This window comes from Scyliorhinus canicula, chromosome 9 (genome assembly GCF_902713615.1).
Source record: "Scyliorhinus canicula chromosome 9, sScyCan1.1, whole genome shotgun sequence".
Classification (NCBI taxonomy): Eukaryota; Metazoa; Chordata; class Chondrichthyes; order Carcharhiniformes; family Scyliorhinidae; genus Scyliorhinus; species Scyliorhinus canicula.
In genome coordinates this window covers 156,831,442-156,844,617 of record NC_052154.1, presented here as the reverse complement: position 1 = coordinate 156,844,617, position 13,176 = coordinate 156,831,442, and the positions used below count along the sequence as shown (strand labels likewise).

Sequence of the window (13,176 nt, the reverse complement as noted above, 5' to 3'; positions counted from 1 at the left end):
CCTCTTCTTGTGCGAGGCTTAGCCTCATACAGTTCAAGGTGCTACATAGGGCTCACATGACCGGGACGAGGATGAGTAGGTTTTTCGGGGGCAAAGACAGGTGTGCTAGGTGCTCAAGGAGCCCAGCAAATCATGCCCATATGTTCTGGGCATGCCCAGCGCTGGGGGAATTTTGGAAGGGGGTAGCTAGGACGGTGTCGAGGGTGGTAGGATCCAGGGTCAAGCCAGGCTGGGGACCCACAAATTTTGGGGTTGCAGTAGAGCCGGGAGTGCAGGAGGCGGAAGAGGCCGGTGTTCTGGCCTTTGCGTCCCTAGTAGCCCGGCGGAGGATCTTGCTTCAATGGAAGGATGTGAGGCCCCCAAGCGTGGAGGCCTGGATAAATGACATGGCAGGGTTCATCAAATTGGAGAGGGTGAAATTTGCCCTGAGGGGATCAGTACAGGGGTTCTTTAGGCGGTGGCAGCCTTTCCTTGACTTTCTGGCAGAACGGTAGGAAAATAGGCCGGCAGCAGCAGCAACCCGGGGGGGGGGGGGGGGGGGGGTTTCAGGGGAGGGGACATGTGTTTATTGAATGTGCCGGGTGCTTACCTATTTCTTCGTTTTATAGTTACTGGGGGGAGGGTTTGGGTTTGGGGGTTATTGTGTTTTTCTTTTTTTTTGTTGTCAATATTGTTTTCTTGTTGATATTTTCTGTTTTTGATATTTTGTGAAAATCTCAATTAAAAAATTTTTTTTTTAAAATACCCCCTCTATTCATCAATACCCCCCTTTATTCATCAATACCCCCTCTGTTCATCAATACCCCCTCTGTTCATCAATACCCCCTCTGTTCATCAACACTCTCTCTGTTCATCAATACCCCCTCTCTGTTCATCAATAGTCTCTCTGTTCTGGAAATCCTAGGGGAGTTTGGCTGGTTTTCGAGCTACAAGTTGAACATGGCAAAAAGCGAGATGTTTGTGGTGCAGGCGAGGGGTCAGGAGAATAGGCTGAGGGAACTACCATTTAGGCTGGTTGGGGAAAGTTTTAGGTATCTAGGGATACAAGTAGCGCGCGACTGGGGTAAGATGCATAAGTTGAACTTGTCTAGGCTGGTGGAGCAAATGAGGAGCGGGTTTCGGAGGTGGGATGCACTCCCGCTGTCACTATCTGGGATAGTACAGACGGTGAAGATGACGATCCTCCCAAGATTCCTGTTTATTTTTCAGTGTCTCCCTATTCTCATTCCACGGTTCTTCTTTAAAAGAATCAATGAAATCATCCTGGGATTTGTTTGGGCGGGGAAGTCCCTGCGGGTAAAGAGGGGGATGCTGGAACGGAACTGTAGCGAGTTGGGGCTGGCGTTGCCGAACCTCAGCAACTACTACTGGGCGGCTAACATAGCCATGATAAGGAAATGGATGGTGGGTATGGGGTTGGTTTGGGAGCGGGTGGAGGCTGCTTCGTGCAGGGGCACAAGTTTGGCAGCCCTGGTCACGGCTCCCCTGCCGTTCCCGCTGGCCAGGTACTCCACCAGCCCTGTAGTGGTGGCGGCTTTGCGGATTTGGGGCCAATGGAGGAGGCATGCGGGGGAAGTGGGAGCATCGGTCTGGTCCCCAATATGTGACAACCACCGATTTGTCCCGGGGAAGATGGATGGCGGGTTTCGAGCGTGGCGGAGGTGGGAAGGATGGGCGACTTGTTCCTGGAAGGGAGCTTCGCGAACATAAGGGCGCTGGAGGAGAAGTTCGGGCTGGCGAGGGGGAATTACTTTCGGTACTTGCAGGTGCGGGATTTCGTACGTAGACAGGTCCCGTCCTTTCCACGCCTTCCACCAAGGGGGATCCAGGACAGGGTAATTTCCAGGGGTGAGGTAGGAGTGGGGAGAGTCTCGGATGTTTATAAGGAGCTTATGGGAGCGGAGGACACAGGGACCGAGGAACTGAAACTTAAGTGAGAGGAGGAGCTTGGTGGGGAGTTGGAGGGAGGTGTATTGGCAGACGCTCTGAGGAGGGTAAATGGAACCGCAACATGTGCCAGGCTCGGTCAGATTCAGTTCAAGGTGGTTCACCAGGCCCACATGACGGTGGCCCGGATGAGCAAATTCTTTGGGCTGGATGACAAGTGTGCTAGATGTGGGGGAGGACCAGCGAACCATGTCCATGTTCTGCTGCTGGGTATCATTGTTTTCCCCACATCCTCCTCAAACCCGTAATCCAGGTCCTGTTCACAATCACGATCCTCACCTCATTTCCCCCATTGTAAAGTCAAATTGAAAATATTAGATCCTAGATATTAGATTTTGGAATATTAGATGGATTATGATTGGCTAGGACATTGACTTATGCATTTTCAGAATCTGATTCAGTTTATATTCTTTTATCTCATGTAATTATCATTTCTTTTTTTTACAGAAAATTAACCCTTCAATAAAATATGAAATTACTCCAAATGATATTTTCACTATAAACAGAGATGGATTTATCTTCACTAAGACTGAAATCCCAGCTGGGATCAGTATGTATGAATTAATGGTAAGATTCCTCACCCTTCATTTATAATAATAATAATCTTTATTGTCACAAGTAGGCTTACATTAACACCGCAATGAAGTTACTGTGAAAAGCCCCAAGTCGCCACATTCTGGAGGGAGAATTCAGAACGTCCAAATTACCTGACAGCACGTCTTTCGGGACTTGTGGGAGGAATTCGGAACACCTGGAGGAAACCCACGCTGACACAGGGAGAACGTGCAGACTGCACAGACAGTGACAAAAGCCTGGGAATCGAACCTGGGACTGTGAAGCTGTGAAACGACAGTGTTAACCACTGTGCTACTGTGCCACCCCTAGTCATACTGAAGTATGCAACCATTTGCCATTAATCTAGCCAATGCCTTTGATCATTGCAGATCTCAATAGGTAATTGAAGATGTCCCGTGTTTCCTTTCCCACTTTGGATGGAGGTGGATGTGGACAATGCCTCAGTACCATTGGGCAAGGAAGGGTAACAAGCGGCAGCAGGGTTTTTACTGCAGAGTGCTCCTGTTTGAGTGAAGGCCTCGTTATGGTGCCAATCAATGTTCAAGATTTTCCCACATTAAATAAAGGATGGATACAACTTGGCGCCTCAGGGCAGTGTGGGTGAAGGAAAACCTTGACTAAAAACTAACTTTATTTCCATTCACTCAGAAAAACATTTCATTCCAAGCCCACAGCACAGGTTGTAGAGTGGAGAAAAGATGAGGGAGGTTTGTGCTTGTAGCGGGAGGGTAGACTGACGGAATATGATAGTCCTCAGTGCAATGAAGGAATTGGAAGTGTGAGACAGCGCGATGACTGTACAATGGTACTGGCAACTTGGGTAGAATCTCAGAATCACTGGAGTGCAGAAGGAAGCCATTCGGCCCATCGAGTCTGTACTGGCCCTGAAAGAACACCCCACCCAGGCCCACTTCCCTCACCCTATTCCAATAACCCCTTAGCTAACCTACACATCATTGGAGACTAAGGGGCAATTTAGCATGGCCAATCCACCTAACCTGTACATCTTTGGACTGTGGGAGGAAACTGGAACATCCGGAGGAAACCCACGTAGATATGGGCAGAATGCCACTCAAGTGTCAGATAGTCACTCAAGGCCGGATTTGAACTCGGGTCCCTTGCATTCTGAGGCAGTAGCGCTAACTACTGTGCCACTTGTGCTGCCCCCAGATGTCATCAAACAGACAACAAGCACTTCTGTCAGTCTTGTAACCTGCCAATCACACAGTGCTGTGTACTGTATGCATACTGAGATTGGGATGGTTCGAAAGAACCTGCTAGCATTGGCGTTATTTACATAGAGGTTGCTGGGAGTCTGACTGGCCTTTAGATAAAGGAGATTCCATCAACACAAAATGGAGTACGCCATCTTTTACTTGCAGATATTGTGAATATAGATTTCAACCAGAGGACACAGAGCACCCACTCAGGCAGCCTGACATCTCCTCTCTTTCTTCTCTCTGGACTACCCCCTCCACCCACTCCCTTCCACCTCTTCCTCACTCTTTCTACTCCTCCCTCCATCCACGTTATCACATCCTCCTTGCCTTTCCCCCTCCTCCCTCTTCTGTCTTTCCCTCTGCGCTCCCTCCTCCTCTTCCACCTGAACAAAATTATACTCAAACTTTATCACAGGTTAGGCATCAGTTGAAGTCATGTCCTATGCTGGGCACCACAAAGTCAAGGCCTTAGAAAAAGCAGAAAGGAATTTAATAGGTTTGAGGGATTTCAGCTATCATCGAATCGTAGAATTTACAGTGCAGGAGGAGGCCATTCGGCCTATCGAGTCTGCACTGCCCCCTGAAAGAGCACCCTACTGAAGGCCACACCCCCATCCCTGCAACCCAGAAACTCCACCCAACTTTTGGTCACTGAGGAGCAATTTAGTGTGGTCAATCCACCTAACCTGCACATCATTGGCCTGTGGACAGATTGGAGGAGTTGGGATCATTCTTCTGAGTAAAAGTACAGGGAACATAGAAACTGACTGTAAAAGCTTCTATAAATATGTGAAGAGAAAAAGATTAGTAAAGACAAAGTAGGTCTCTAACAGTCAGAAGCTAGGGAAAGTAAATTGGGGAATAAAGAAATAGCTGAAGAATTGACACGTACTTTAGTTCTGCCTTCGCAAAAGAGGGTACAAACAATGTCCCAGAAATGTTAAGGAACCAAGGGTCTGGTGAGGGAGTGGAATTGAAGGAAATCAGTATTAGTAAGAAAATGGTGCTGGAGGAATTAATGGGGTTCAAGGCTGACAAATTCAACAGGGACTTATTTCTTGTGTTAAAGGAAGTGACCCTGGAAATATTGGACACATTGGTGGTCATCCTCCAGAATTCTATAGATCCTGAGGCAGTTCCGACAGGTTAGAGGTTGGCAAATGTAACCCCCTATCTAAAAAGGGAGGGAGAGAAATATGAAAAAATTACAGACTAGTTATCCCGAAATTCATATGGAGAAGATTCTCGAGTTGGTTCCTTAACATTTCTGGGAGATTGTTTGTACCCTCTTTTGTGAAGACAGAACTAAAGTACGTGTCCAATTCTGCTATTTCTTTGTTCCCCAATTTAATTTCCCTAGCTTCTATCTAGTTGATTGTAAAAGACATGGATCTTGGTTCAACCCCGAAACGCCGGGCGTGGATCCGGGTGTGATCGGTGAATTGCGCGCGAGCCCCAATTCGGGTTCCACGCCGGACGTCAGGTGCCAGGCCAATCGCAAGTCACCCAACTTGCTCCACCCAGCGCGATCTGGACCTCACCCTCCTGAGCGAAATCCAGATCTGATTATTTAAATGAGCCAAATAGTCCATTTAAATACCCAGACATCGACGCAGAATATACTTCAATGTCCATTACCAAGAGTGTCTCGGTAGTACCACCACAGACCAAGCTGGCCAGATCCTAAAGGACATAGCTGTTAGACTGGAAGTGCAGCACATGGTGAGGGAACCAACGAGAGAGGAAAACATATTTGACCTCATCCTCACGAACTTGCCTGTCGCAGATGCATCTGTCCTTGACCACCGCACAGTCCTTGTGGAGACTGTCTTCACATTGAGGATGCGCTCCACTGTGTTGTGTGGCACTACCGTCGAGCTAAATGGATAGATTTCAAACTGATCTAGCAACTCAAGACTGGGCATCCATGAGGTGTTGTGGGCCATTAGCAGCAGCAGAATTGTATTCAACCACAATCTGCAACCTCATGGCCCAGCATATCCCCCACTCTACCATTGCCACCAAGCCAGGGGATCAACCCTGGTTCAATGAAGAATGCAGGAGAGCATGCCAGCAGCAATACCCAGGCATACCAAAAAATGTGGTGTCAACCTGGCGAAGCTACAGCGTAGGACTACCTGTGTGCTAAACAGAACAGAAAGTAACAGACAGAGCTAAGTGATTCCACAACAAATGTATCAGATCTAAGCTCGGTAGTCATGCCACATGAACAATTAATCAACTCACTGGAAGAGGAGGCTCCATAAATATCCCCATCCTCAATGATGGAGGAGCCAAGCTCATCTGTGCAAGAGACAAGGCTGAGGCATTCGCAACAATCTTCAGTCATAAGTGCTGAGTGAATGATCCATCTCCGTCCCCTCCTGAATTACCCAGCATCACATATGTCAGTCTTCAGCGAATACAATTCACTCCACGTGATATCAGGAAACGATGAAGGCACTGGAAACTGCAAAGGCTATGGGCCGTGGCAATATTCCAGCAGTAGAACAGAAGACTTGAGCTCCAGAACTTGCAGCACCCCTAGCCAAGCTGTTCTAGTACAGCTACAACACTGGCATCTACCCAGCAATGTGGAAAAATGCCCAGGTGTGTCCTGTACACAAGAAACAGGACAAGGGCAATCCAACCAATTACCACCCTATCAGGCTACTCCCCACCATCAGCAAAGTGATGGAAGGAATTGTCAACAGTGCTATCAAGCGGCACTTACTCAACAAAAGCCTGCTCACGGACGTTCAGTTTGGGTTCCACCAGGGTCACTCAGCTCCTGATCTCATCACTGCCTTGGTGAAATCTGGACCAAAGAGTTGAATGCTAGAGGTGAGATGAGAGTGACTGCCCTTGTCCTGTTTCTTGTGTACAGGACACACCTGGGCATTTTTCCACATTGCTGGGTAGATGCCAGTGTTGTAGCTGTACTAGAACAGCTTGGCTAGGGGTGCTGCAAGTTCTGGAGCACCAGTCTTCTGTTCTACTGCTGGAATATTGCCACGGCCCATAGCCTTTGACCGAGTATGGCATCAAGGAGCCCGAGCAAAACTGGAGTCAATGGGAATCAAGGGGAAATCTCTCCACTGATTGGAGTCATTCCTGGCACAAAGGAAGATGGTTGTGATGGTTGGAGGTCAATCATCTCAGCTCCAGGACATCACTGCAGGAGTTCCTCAGTGTGGTATCTGTACTGATATCAATGGTTGTGTTGTAATTCACTGACTGACCACTAGGAGCCCCATGAGTATATAAGTGAATGTTAGAGTCAGGTGACCTTAGGCTGACTGGACAGCAGGGAAGAGAGAGGTTGTTTGTGCATATTAATACTATTATTCATCTGTTGTTTTGTATACAGTTGACCCACAGTTAATATTAATAAATTGTTTATAGTTTTAGCTACAAGTGTTCTTGTAATATAAATCAGGCCATCCGACAAGAACATTACAATGTCTTAGGTCCAACCATCTTCAGCTTCTTCATCAATGAGCTCCCTTCCAACATAAGGTCAGAAGTGGGGATATTCGCAGAAGACTGCACAATGTTCAGCACCATTCGCAACATCCTCAGATAATGAAGCGGTCCATATCTAAATGCAGCAAGATCGGGACAATATCCAGGCTTGGGCTGACAAGTGGCAAGTTATATTCGCACCACACAAGTGCCAGGCAATGACTATCTCCTAAATGAGAGAATCTAATCATCACTCCTTGACATTCAGTGGCATTACCATCGCTGAATCCGCTACAGTCAACATTCTGAGGGTTACCATTGATCAGAAAGTGAACTAGACAGACCATATTAATACTGTGGCTACCAGAGCAGGTCAAATGTGCGGAATCCTACAGTGAGTAACTCACCTCCTGACCCCTCATAGTCTGTCCACCATCTACAAGGCACAAGTCAGGAGTGCAGTGGAATATTCTCCACTTGCCAGGATGAGTGCAGCTCAAACAACACTCAAGAAGCTTGACACCACCCAGGACAAAGCAGCCCACTTGGTTGCTCCTTCTTCCACAAACACTCAATCTATCCACCACCGATGAACAGTGGCAGCCTTGTGTACCATTTACAAGATGCACTGCAGTAACTCGCCAAGGTTTCTTAGACAGCACCTTCCAAACCCACGACCACTACCATCTAGAAGGACAAGAGCAGCAGATACGTGAGAACCCCACCACCTGGAGGTTCCCTTCCAAGTGACCCACCGCTTGGAGATATATCGCTGTTCCATCACTGTCAATAAGTCAAAATCCTGGAACCCCCTCCTTAACAGCACCTCAGGGACTGCAGGGGTTCAGGAAAGCAGCTCACCACCACCTTCTCTTGGGCAATTAACCATGGGCAGTAAATGCTGGCCTCCCCAGAGATGCCCACATCCCATAAATGAATAAAGAAAATAGTATCTTAAGGCTTTACTAATAGGGGAATTGAGTACAAGAGTAAGTTCAGTCATGTTGAACTTGTGTAACTCACCAGTTAGGCCTCATTTGGAGTAATGTGTTTAGTTCTATGCCATAGTTGAGGAAGGATGTGAAGACATTGGAAAGAGTACAGGGGAGATTCACAAGAATAATTCCAGGGATATATTGTCACAAGTAGGCTTCAAATGAAGTTACTGTGAAAAGCCCCTAGTCGCCACATTCCCGTACCAGCCTCCCCGAACAGGCGACTAGGGGCTTTTCACAGTAACTTCATTTGAAGCCTACTCATGAGAATAAGCGATTTTCATTTCATTTCATTTCATAAAGCTATTGCTATGAAGATAGGTTAGAATGTTTGGGACTGTTTTCTTTGGAAAAATGAAGGCTGTGATGAAACTTGATCGGCTCAAGATCCTGTTGGCTATGGACAGGGTAAATAGTGAGAAACTGTTCCCACTCAAGAGAACATCTCAAACTAGGGGGCACGAATTCAAAACAATCGGCAAAATGAATAAAAACGATGTGAGGAGATTATTTTCGTCCAGAGGATGTTTGGAGTCTGGAATGAACTTGCTGAGTGGTAGAGGCAGATTCAATAAGGTATGCAAAAGGGAATTGGATTAGAGTCTGAAAAGAAAGAATGTCCAAGGTTACGGGGATAAGTCAGGAGAGTGGGAATAGGTAAAATGCTGTTTGAGAGAGCCAGTGCTGACTCGATGGACCAAATGGCCTCCTTCTGTACCGTAAAGATTCAGTAGTTCATAATTGTGTTCACATCTCTTGAAAAAAAATTAGAAACTGAACTCCAACTTTAAAAAATGTTATTAGGTCACCCGTTAATCTTATATTTGAGGAAATACAAGTCTAGTTTCTGAAAACTGTCCTTGTATTTTAACCCCTTTAACTCCTGCAATACTGGTAAATCTGCACTGCAACCCCTCTCAAGCCATTATACCTTCCCGGAGTTGTGCTGCCCAGAATTGAATGCATTTACTCCAGATGGGGCTGGAACCAGCACAATTATAGAATCAGTTCCACCCTTTTGTATTCTATCTCCTTCGAGATGGAAGGGTAACAATCCATTTGGTTCCTCCATTTTTTTTGGACCTGTCCATTAGTTTCTATTGATTTCTGTGCACAGACCCCTCAATCTCTCTACTCCTCCCCAGTTACACCATTTAGAAAATACTCCAATCAATCTTTCCCAGATTGGATAATGACCTGCTTCCCCACATTGAGCTCCATCAGTCACAGTTTTATACCAGTCACATGCATCCCTTTCAATCCTACCCACACCAGTTAATGCACCTCCTAAATTAGTATCATGGTCACGCATCATGCTGTACAGTTCAAGTATTGTTTGGTCTATCTCCTGATTGGTTTATCATGTGAAAGCATTACTCATCTCATCTGATTAAATAGAAGGATAATCTCCCTCTTTATGTCGCCCAGTGTTAATGTCTGATCTCTGCCTACTGTATTTGAACAGGTAACAGCTACAGATGGCGAAAATGGAGATACTGCAGCAGCAAAAGTCAATGTGCAAGTCATCAGCAGTAACGGTAAAAGGCTTTTGTTATATATGGACAGCTGGTTTCTGAGATTGAACTGGATGCATCGGAAAGGGCTGTGCAGTTGTTGACTGCCCTGGCTTTCAGTTTTCCCTGTGAAATTAGTTCTAGATATGATTTGAACATTTAAAGTCTTTAACACCCCTCCAGCGGGTTGCCATCACGCTTACTGAGGGCGATTTCCTGAGTTTGTATCCCTGGGAAGAATCCTCACCTGCTGGGAGTGACCATAAGAGAGGAAGTAGGCCATTTGGCCCTTCAAATCTGCTCCACCATTCAATGGCTGATCTGATATGATAATCCTCCATTCCATTTTCCCATCTTATCTCCGTAACCCTTTATTCCCTTGCTGATTAAAAATCTGTCCATCTCAGACTTGAACATACTTAACGATGAATGAGTACAGGGAATTCCAGCCCAATCACTGAACAGCAGTATTAGGAAAAGGAAATGGAATTCCTGCGAATGGAGAGAATAGAAAAGCAGCGAGAAACAAAAATATACAATAATGAATATTTTACATGGATTTCAAAATCGAATATCTTATTTGAACCACCTTTTTGAATTATTTTGAGGAAATAGCAGAAGCGTTGACAATGATAATACAGAATTTATCTGCCAGAATAGGTGGGAAGTGGTTTTCAACATGGATGAATTCTGGGATTACTCCTGTGTTCCCAATTTACATTAATAATTTTGACTTTGAAATGAAAAATACAGGGGGCAATTCTCCGAGCCTCGCGCCGGGCCGGAGAATCACCGCAACCGTGCCACGACGCCCCGACGCCAGCGCGCGATTCTCCAGAGGTGCGGAGAATCGGCGCCATTTGCGCCGGCGTGTTTGGCGCGGCGCTGGCAGCGGGGCCGCCAATTCTCCGGCCCGGATGGGCCGAGCGGCTGCGCGGATACGACAGAGTCCCGCCGGCGCCGTTCACCCCTGGTCGCTGCCGGCGGGAACTCTGCGTGAATGGTCGGGGGCGGCCTGTGGGGGGGGGGGGGGATTTCTTCACCGGGGGGGGGGTCTCCGATGGTGTCTGGTCCGCAATCGGGGCCCACCAATCGGCGGGCCGGCCTCCCCCGACCTCCCCCGACGCCATGTTAAGTCGGGCCGGCGCGCTAAAGAAGTCCTCCGCGCATGTGCGGGTTGGCGCGGCGCCCATTTGCCGCCGAGAGGAGGCTGGAGTGGCGTGAACCACTCCAGTGCTGTGCTGGCCTCCTGTGGGGTACAGAATCAGTCATACCCAGGCCCAGTTCGCGCCGTCGTGAAACGCAACGGCGTTCACGACGGCACGAACACTTGGGCTCCATTTGGGAGAATCACCCCCACAATTTCTAAATTTGCAGATGACAAAAATTTGTGTGGGGGGAGGTGGCAGATAATCAAGTGTTGAGCACTGCAACAAACTACAGGAGGACATGAGTAAACTCACAGAACGGGCAAATAATTGGCAAATGAAGTTCAATTCTGGTAGGAAGAATACAAGGGTTACAAGGAAGGTGGGGTAGAGGGTGAAAGAAATCTTGAAATTCAAATGCATCAATCACTAAAAAATTCAGCCACAGGTTAGCAAGGGCATAATAAAAATGGGATAAAATTGAAAAATAGTAACGTTATGTCAACCTGTATTGGACTTTGTTTAGTCCACACACATATATGTGTAATTCTGGTCACTATATTAACATAGCATATAGAGGCACTGGGAGAGGGAGTAATTCTGCTCCTGTGTCTTATGGACTTTTGACAGCTTGTAAGAAGCTTTTGTCAATGTTGCTTTGGAAATTGCTGGAAAGGCCGATATTTATTAACTATCCCTACTTTGCTGGGGAAGTGTGATGTTTTCCTTCAAACTCCAGTGGTTCTTATAAATCAGCGATCTGGACCTTTGAGGGCAGTACTTTAACAGGCAGGGGAAAGGCATTCTGGTGAAGGAAGAGATTTGGAGCCCTGAAAACTGGTGTGTCGGTTGAGAAAGTCGACATGATTCCGGTGTGTGGGGGAAAGCCACGTGGAGCTGTTAGGTAAGTTATCTAAATAACCCTGGAGTTCTGGCCCAAAGCAAACTCCTGGACAGTGTTCCTGAGCTGTGTGAAACTCATCAAGGTCAAGCAGGTGAGAACACAGCAGCGAGACAAGGCCAGTGAAGCTGACAGGCTGAAAACGGCTTTTCAGGAGTGCAAAAAAAAAGAGCTGCATTTATATAGCACCTTTTAAGAATACCAGGGGTGGGATTCTACGTTCCCCAATTCCGATTTTCGTAATCGGCGACCGGGCGGAGAATCCCTTTTTACGACCGAATCGGGGGCAGTGCCTGTTTTCAGATGCTCCGCCCCCTACAAAACGGCATCATCGAGGAGTACGCCGCACGCCATTGGGATGGCCTCAGGACGTTACCTGAAGGCCCTGCCCCTGATGCTCCATCCCCGATGGGCAAGTTCACGACACTGCGGGGCACATGTGCTCTCAGTTTTCGTGAACCTGGCAGGGCGGCTGCGGATGTGAATGCGTCTCTAATTCACTTGTCTCTCAGTCCGGAAGAAACGGTCTCGAACATGTCCGTACTTCAGAATATTCTTTATTGCGATTGGGGCAGCCCTCTAGGTATTCCAAAGAACCACCTCGGAGAGTGCCAAAGTATTGCTCAAAACATCCTTTTTTTATATGTATTTTTAAGGGGCTGTCCCTTACATTCACTTGAGCTTGCCCCCATTACAAAGCATAAAGTTGAAATTGCCATAGTTCCGATACATGATTTTACAGACTTTAAAGTTATCTATTGGCACATGAGTATACAGCAGTCTTAGTATAGACAGTAGGTGTTAGCCATAGTTGCAAGCGGCTCCCACATTTCATATTCCGTCATCCAGCCATCTTCCTTGTTTCTCAAGGCTATTCGGCTTACAGTCATGAGTCGGCTCACAAATTCAATAACAACTCCCCTATTTGTAATTTTCCACTAATGTGTCCCATTAATTCTGGCTTGTTCTAGCTATTAACCCTTGCTTCACATTCTCACGGACTGTGTCCAGCACCGCTGCAGTCCGGGGGAGGGGGGGGGGGGGGGGGGGGGAGTGGTCCATGGGTGGTGAGGTGGTGTCCATGGGGGCACTATCTGATCTGGCAGGTCAGGTCCGTGTGCGGCTGGCCCCATATTGTACAGCACAACCGCTGCGGGTTGTCGCCGTGCGCATGGGCGGCCACAGACCTGATAATTCTCCGGCTGTTTATTTCGTAAAGGCTGGAGGGTCGGTGCTGGGGCCTCGCCGAGTTTTTTCATCGTACAATTAGACACTTCCTCCGGACATAGCCTCAAAATCAGAGAATCCAGCCCCGGATGTCACAAAGTACTTTACAGCCAATTAAGTGCGGCCGCTTTTGTGTGAAATGCCTTTCAGATGCAGCAACATGACACCACTTGGTTTGGGGGG

The 13,176-nt window shown here is 47.4% G+C and overlaps 1 protein-coding gene across 1 annotated transcript in view; it reads left to right on the top strand.

Moving 5' to 3' along the window:
• Positions 1-13,176, top strand: part of LOC119970951 (cadherin-related family member 5-like) — a 114,779-nt gene that overhangs the window by 59,014 nt on the left and 42,589 nt on the right. Inside the window, exons 11-12 of the mRNA XM_038806062.1 lie at positions 2,395-2,514; positions 9,669-9,741. Coding sequence (XP_038661990.1) covers positions 2,395-2,514; positions 9,669-9,741 — 193 coding nt within the window. The remainder of the gene's footprint in view (positions 1-2,394; positions 2,515-9,668; positions 9,742-13,176) is intronic.